This window comes from Adiantum capillus-veneris, chromosome 23 (assembly GCF_014529385.1).
Source record: "Adiantum capillus-veneris isolate H3 chromosome 23, ASM1452938v2, whole genome shotgun sequence".
Taxonomy (NCBI): Eukaryota; Viridiplantae; Streptophyta; class Polypodiopsida; order Polypodiales; family Pteridaceae; genus Adiantum; species Adiantum capillus-veneris.
In genome coordinates, this window is record NC_140953.1 from 13,873,267 (window position 1) to 13,881,338 (window position 8,072).

The window sequence follows — 8,072 nt, forward strand, 5'->3', positions numbered from 1 at the left end:
CCATTCACAATAGTTTAGGGGTTTCAGTCTTGTAAACTGAAGGGTTTCATGAAAAGATCCTCGGTGGGGGCACCAAATGACGGGAGCAAAGCGAACCCCGAACCCCCGACGGCCTCTAAAACACCGGGGACCCAATGGCGCACCTCGAGCCTGTCATCGTAAAGCAAACAGGGGGCACCACCTAGCTTCAGCGGCTAGGACGCAAACAACATACCACCATAACAAAGTTTTCATCCAAGAGAGATGGATGCTTGGGAGTAATGATGAAGAGTAAAGGGAATGAGATCAAGTGAGAGAGAGAGAGAGAGAGAGAGAGAGAGAGTGAGGGAGGGGGTATAGTTGCTTAGTACTTAGGCACCACAAAAGGATGGCGAATCCGCACACCCTTCACACATACACAAGCTCACTCCAAACACAAGACTAGGTGGCGATTCCGCACACCTCACATGGGCAAAAAATTGCAAGAAAACATACTCACAAAACCTCAAGCTTTATTTAGAGAATAAGGCGATGAAATGGGGAGCATAGAGTAGGGGAATGAGACGAGAGAGCGTGGTAGAGCACATGGCGGATAGGTGGGAGTTGATGGCGAAGACTCGCACGAGGGTTATGGCCATCATCCTTCATTTAGTTTCCCTTCATCTTCCATAGCCCAAGGGGTGTAGAGGTCATGCTCAAGACGAGCATGGTGATTGCGGTGATGGTGATGGTGTGGGTGTGTGTGTGTGCACTATGCACACACAGTGCATAGTGTACTCTTTGGTGATGGTGTGTGTGTCCTTAGTGTGATGGTGACCCCTCTTTATATAGGGGAGGAGGGGGGAGAAATTCTAGAATTTAGAAATGAAGAAATAATTATCTACATAGGCCATGTGACTGTGGGCCCCACTTGTCTGGCGGTGTGTATATGTGCCAGAACAGCAGTCTCATGAGAGAGAGACTAAGAGAGAGAGATGGGTTGATGAAAAAAAGTGAGAGGTGACATGGAGAATAAAGTAATTACAAGAGGGGAGAGAGGGGAGTGTGTTCAGAGGTGAATCTGTGTGCAGATGTGTGTGAACACAAGAAAAATCAGGTAACCACCGGGTGGGGATGGGTCTGTGGGCACCTTTTTCAGTGAAACTGAGTGTGTGTGAGTGTGGGGGAGGTTATTTAGCTACAAGACAAGAGACATGGCGCCCTTTAGAGAGAGAGGGGGGTATTTGGGCAATGGGATATGATAGGAGAGAGAAAGAGGGGGTGGGGTATACTATTTTGGAAGATAGGGTAAGTTGCATGTGAGTTAGGGTGCATTATTGGTGAGTTATAATGCATTATTGGTGAGAGGTGGGGTAGCTTGAGGGGAGAGAGAAAGGAGAAAGGACAAGGGGAAGAGAGAGGGGGTTGACCTTTTGAGTGGAGGAGAGGAAAAGGGACACCCGGCGGGGCAACAGTGAAGAAAAAGGAGGCAAGGTGGGGATGGGCTACCCCACAGGCATGAGGTGGCCTATTTTACCTTTATTATATATTTACATAATCATACTTTATTTTTTTCTTACTTTTTCCAATGCCTTTTATCACTCCCTCCCTAAGAGGGGGTTTTCATGGGGTGGGGACGAGAGAAGAGGGGTATGGGAGCTTGGCTTGTGAAAAGCCCCCATCAATATATCGAAGGAGGGGCTCACTCTTGGATGCATTGTACAAATTCAACAAAGAAGGGGACCACTAAAAGTCTTTTGCAGGCATTAAAAACAGGTTTTTTGGTGAGATTTTTGGCACCCATCTCCACTCCGAATTTGGAGCGGTGGTCAAAAGAGAAAATGTGGAACAAAAGCTGAATAATCACCTCAAAATTTTGGTGATTTTTGGAGCAACCACCGGTGAGCTGTGATTTTTTGAGTGGACCCCAGTCTGCCCACTTTTCTCACAAAGTAACCCATAGTCTTCTCTCACCTCCTTTTCCACTTCTACACACATACACTCATTCCTCTCCATCCCTCACTTAAACCTACAACTTTCATGACTTACTTCATCTTCTTCACCATTTCCATCTCTCCTTACTCCATGGCTCAAAAGATTATCATCTCTACACACATATAGCTCCATTTCTCTCTCTAGAATCAAATTCATATTACCATAACCTCTTCATCCTTTCATAAAAGAGAAAAAATCAGCAAATAACCAATCTCAAGCCCTGCAAAAGGAGGATTTTGATCATGCAGAATTCAACTTCCCCATGGTCACAAGAACTGCACCGACAAAGTTCTACAACCGCTTCATTCACTGGAGGAGAAGGTGGAAAATTTCATTTACATCTTGTGGTTTCCACCAAATTGTGTATATTCTCATTCTTCTCTTACTTTTTATCATTGTATAATGCACCTTGAGTGCATATGCCATGTAATTTTACCCCATCCTACTAACTTGAAACTGCTAACCTTTTTTTGTAAATTGCACCCACTCTACTCTATCGTGGAGTAGGCAACCTCACACAAAAAATCACTCACCTCTCTAGAATCTTCTCTATAAGCGATTAGTATAGCATCACAATGTATCCAGCTCCAAAAGCGATCAATATGCATCACAATTACACTTAGATAAGTATAGCATCAACAGTGCGAGTATCAATATGTCTGTCATGGGTATCACAAGTGTGGGTATCTGGCATGTATGCACATAGAACAACACTTGATGAACCAATTACACATGTATGGTTGAAGGATTAAAAAGATTAATATAAGCTATGTATGCCATGTGGAAGCAGCAGGAAACCTTTTTAGATGAGCTCTCTCTCTCTCTCTCTCTCTCTCTCTCTCTCTCTCTCTCTCTCTCTCTCTCTCTCTCTCTCTCTCTCTCTCTCTCTCACACACACACACACACACACACATCTCACCGCCCCACACACACTCCCGTCGTACGTCATTCACTACCCACTCTTTTTCTATCGTATAGTGCCTTCACTTCCTATGCTAAGGTTCGAGCTCCATAAAACCAAATACGTTAAAGGCTCAAGCTCCATTAATCAGGGGCTGCTTCCTTCCCACAAGGAGGGGGGCATCTTGTGAGCTGAAGCACAGAACTTGCTGGTTACAAGCAGGGGAGTCAACTTGTGAGTTGAAGCAAGACTTGTCGATTACAAGAAAAAATTGTTGGAATACATAAAATAAATTATCACAGTTTTCATGTCTCGAGAAACCAAGAGACACCAATACCTTCTTGTATTCACGCACACAACCCTATAACTGTAAACCACAATCATGGAATGAAAACAAGCCCAACTACCCACCTATCTCTGCGGGTATCTCTCTACCTTCTCTCTCATCTCATTCTCTATGTAATACACACACACACTAATGGAATCTCTCATATAATGCACACTCTCTATGCCTCTGATAGTGGGAGGCCTCCTCGCCTTTCACTCCCACATGGTATCATTCACCAGGCTCTGCCGATCGAGTCCTACAAGCAGCAGATGAAGACCAAACCTCTTCAGACACCCTATTGTTGCAGCCCCTAGTAATTGTTGCTATTCGTGATGATGAATCCCAAGATGTTGCACCTGTAGACGTTCTAACCCTATTCTTGCTACCCCCTCCTCATGATGGCACATATTATTACATCTGCTACCCGCTTGCAGAAATTACCTTTCTTGCTGCTGCAGCCAATTTCACATATGCTACCTGTGCAGCCTCCAACTTTGCAACCATTGTGGCAAACACAAGTGGCACCAACATGCAACCGGCATCGCCGTCAACCCTAGTGAAGACACAGATGCCACCACTCTCGATGATGGTGATACGAATAGTGCAGACATAGCCGAAGTTCCTGCCGCAGCCCATGATGAGGAAGAAATTATCACCAACTTCCTTGAATTCCTGATGGAGCCTGTAAATCAAACAAATAGGGTCAACCTTGCTGTCAAACTTTCTAGTGTATGCTGCTACTGAAATTAAGGTAGAACTTGATGCAGAAGGCATTGATGAAGAAAAAATTAGTTTGACCTGATGCTGTAATGAGGCAATTCATGTTGGTTTTCCCCTTTTGGCAGCCGATGTTCAATTCCAGCTCCTACACGAACTTGTTCGTGCCACCATGGATGCAATCAAAGATGCCAATAGTGCAGATGAAGAGTTCATGAATGCAACCTATGTTGAGGTTGCTACAATCAAAATCTTCTTTGACACCCTTGATGAGCATGCCGTCAGCATAGTTGATACCTTCAATATCCTTACCTCAAAAGTCGAAGCTACAGATAAAGCAACCTCCCATGCCTCAACCCCGGATACAGCCCACCCTGGCATAGAGGAAGGTCTGAATTTCAGTCATGTAGCAGTTCATGATGAGGCCACGCTCCCAACCAATCTACAGCCGTCCCTTCTTTTGGATGCTACGGCTTGCCAAACAGATACACCAACAGCGCCTACTCTTTCATCCACCCAAGCCAACGTCCCTGAATCTGCTCACGGCCCTGTAGTAGCTGCGAACCTCCAACCCTATCCGCTTGCACACCTGCTGCATGGCGATGCATCGGATGAAGTCATAGACACTTTCTTGGCTTGTCTTGCAGAGGACCAAGTCAACCTTGACCTGCAAATCATGACACCATTATGGTCCAGCAAAGGAAGCAACTTCTTTGGGCACATCAAGTTACAGAAGCTGCCAAACCTGCAGATGAAGTGATTCCTGCACTATCCAGCACTGAATATTGTTACACACAATACGATGGCCTTTATGGTAACCGTTTCCAAAGTGATGGCCTCCATGAAAATGTAGCAGTACAGATTTCAAAGTTAGATGTTCTAGATTGCTATGACAATGTCCCCTTCTGCAAATACTATTGTCGAGCTCCTCGCAATCAAAAACCAACCTTATGCCGCAATTTTGGAACTCAAAATCATTGGTGTAAGATCCATTCAATGATGGTGTTTCTCTTTCACTCGGATACAATTTCAACCTGATGGCAATTGACAATGCTTGTGATGACAATGAAACGGTCATTGCCGATTTATGCTATGCTCTTCTATTCTTACTTTTGCACATTCTTGTAGATGAGTATGCATGCTCATGTCAAGTTTGAAAGGGGGGAGTAATGTTAATGAAACGATTTGACCTCAACACTCGCAAGTTATCAAGTCATGTGCATTTGAACTGAAGCCACGATGGAAGATGAAACTTCACAACAATCAAATTTTCACCTTCAACACTTTCTTGATAGATCCCAGATGACATCAAGTCCCAGATTCAAACCCAAAATTTGTTTTCTCCTTGCACTGATTGCTTTTTCCAAACACAAAAAAAAAACAAAAAGCACAACCATCTCATATAGGCACTCCTACATGCACTTGTATTAGGAATGAGATGTAATCAACACCTCTCTCTTGACATTCAGTTGAGGGGGGATGTTGGAATAAAATAAAATAAATTATCACAGTTGTCATGTCTCGAGAAACCAAGAGACACCAATACCTTTTCCTATCCACGCACACAACCCTATAACTGTAACCACAATCATGGAATGAAAACAAGCCCGACTACCCGCCTATCTCTGCATGTATCTCTCTCATCTCATTCTCTATGTAATACACACACACACACACACACACACACACACTAATGGAATCTCGCATATAATGCACATGCTCTGTGCCTCTGATAATGGGAGGCCTCTTGGCCTTTCACTCCCACACAAATGATTAAAGGGGCGTTCCATGCAGATAGAGCACTAATGATCATGCAAGCAAAAAGTTCTACAAGCATGCAAAGAGGGCAAGAGAGCCATAAACTGTGATGGCCATGTTATAATTGATGTCCAGGTGGTTGAAAAGGGATACACACAGAGTTGTAACAGAGACACGCAGAGAGTCGAGGAGGTGATACATGGGAGATGTATACCAAAAGGAGGCAACCACCAAACCTTGGCTGCTTTGGGGCAACTGCAACTGCATATTGTTGATAGCTGCAATTTTTTATCGATAGCTGCAACTACCTATTGTCGATGCGGACAAAGTTCTTTAAAATGCTTATTGTCGACGCAAGCACCTTTAAAGTTCAAGTCATTGAAATACACATCAAAGGTAAGGATTGAACAACCTCCCATCACCGGCGCAGTGCCTTGCTCAGTGCATTGCTCCTTTGGCCACTTTGGAGACTCAGTAAGCAAAAACTCATTAAGCAGATAGACAAAGAGACTCAGTACCTTCCTCCTTTGTCCGCTTTGGAGCTCAATGAGTAGAAAGAAAGATTCAACAATTGCCCATCACCAACGGAGTAAGAGAGAGAGAGAGAACAAAGCCTTACCTGGCAGGGGGTCTTCCACCTCAAGCTGAACGTCCTCTTCCTCTTCCTGGTGCCATCGCCAAAACCAGATCTTGTTGTTTTTCTGATAGTGCACCTAATTAGTTAAGGGACTTTACACATTGTCAAAAGAAGGCACTCGTTACAACATGGGACCCATTTTTTGAGTTTAAAGAATAGTGAATATAAAGTAAAGCTTTCAGCTCAATCTTGATAATTTGCACAAATATCACATTGAAGCTATATTTAATAATCATCATTAGGAGAAAGTTGGACTCACTTTTGGTCCTTTTAGTTCTAGAGAGAGAGTGGCGCTCGACCAATGAGGAAGAGGCTAATGTTACATTGAAAATCGACATTTTGGAGCCAAGATCTTTTAGAAAAAAGGGAGAAAATATCATTTTTGTTCATCAAATTGCACAATTTCACGCTTTCAAAGTATAAATGCCATAAGTCGTACTAACTCTGTACCAAAGAATTTCAGAACTTTCATTGAAGACTCTATCTAGTATCTTTGTTCCCGCCCAAATATGACTTTGAGTAGCTCTACTTCCTCTCAAAACTTCTTCCCTTTTTCATATTTGCACTAACCTTTCTGTGTATTGTAGTGCACACCATGACTACTTCTCGAAGGCCTAGCACTACCATTGACTCTGTTAGTATTTTTAACAATTATACTACAGATGATCAAGCATGGATATCATCTCGAATAACTATCGGAAGTTGGGTTACTGTAAACTAGGAGGAGGAAGAGGAGGCAACGCAATGATTTCGTGGAGGCTTTCAAGGGACAAGTTAAAGAGTTTAAAGTGTGTGCACAAAGCAAGCGGGTGAAAGAGGTCCTCATACAACATGCTTTCCAGCATGCAGACTTAAGGTTGCAAACATCTCCTCCAAGTTTTCTAAGGCATCGGCCCAACTTTAAGTTATTTTGAGCATCTCACTTAGTGCATGATTATATTCGAAGGTTAAGTGGTGGATATCATCTTTGGTATGTTTCAGATATTTATCCATCGAGGACAGATTGGCAACCAGTTGAGAGCATAGTTGGGATTTTTGATGCTTTCCATGCATTTATTGGTGAGCAAATGTACCAAGAAAGACAACACAAGGAACTTACAGATAATGGAATGTTCTTTTATGATATGTCATATGTGGAACCGAGAACTTCCATTGGTTGGGGTCGTGTAGCTCCTTTGTCACTTCCATCCTTTGAAAGCAAGGATTGGTCTTTGCCAGCTTCGCAAACTAGTGAAAGCTTTAGGAATAAGTTGTTTCACGATATACAAAAGTCCCCCAAGTATTCAATTGCCACAAAAATAGTTCGGCTCTCACTATTATGCCTCTTGAAGTGTTTGTAGATTTTTTCTTTGATGAGAAAATAAGAACTACAGCAACAATGTTCATTTGCAAGTCTAAGAGCTGTTTGGACTTTTTATATGATAATTGGGATGGGAAACAATCACAGAGCAAAATTTGTATTTTACAAAAGAATCCCATAATTTGCAAGTTCATTATAAGCTCTCAAAATTTTCATAGTGTCGTTTTACTATATTAGATATCATCTTCTTAGTGGGCAGCTTATTCCACTCGACCAAGATACAGAGTGTAGCCTCGAGAACAAACCTTTATCAATGGAGCTCTACTTTCGCGACAGCCTACTTACAGTGATGGAGACAATGCCAAGAAAAACTCTTGCACAGCTCAGGGTAGATCTTACATGTGAAGAACTTCCACTTTTGCCGGAATTGTATGCATTCAGTCTCAACAATAGGAAGGTGCTTACTAAATGGATGAAT

The 8,072-nt window shown here is 42.9% G+C and overlaps 1 protein-coding gene across 1 annotated transcript; it reads left to right on the forward strand.

The window, feature by feature from the left end:
* Positions 1-4,071: 4,071 nt before the first annotated feature.
* LOC147427439 (uncharacterized) lies at positions 4,072-4,659 on the forward strand. Its single transcript, XM_086497553.1, has one exon. It carries the CDS (start codon positions 4,072-4,074, stop codon positions 4,657-4,659), a length of 588 nt encoding a protein of 195 aa, XP_086353679.1.
* The last annotated feature ends 3,413 nt before the right edge of the window (positions 4,660-8,072 follow it).

Bases quoted from the DNA above. Each gene is read 5' to 3' on its own strand.
- LOC147427439 (XM_086497553.1), top strand. From the start codon at position 4,072: ATGGATGCAATCAAAGATGCCAATAGTGCAGATGAAGAGTTCATGAAT.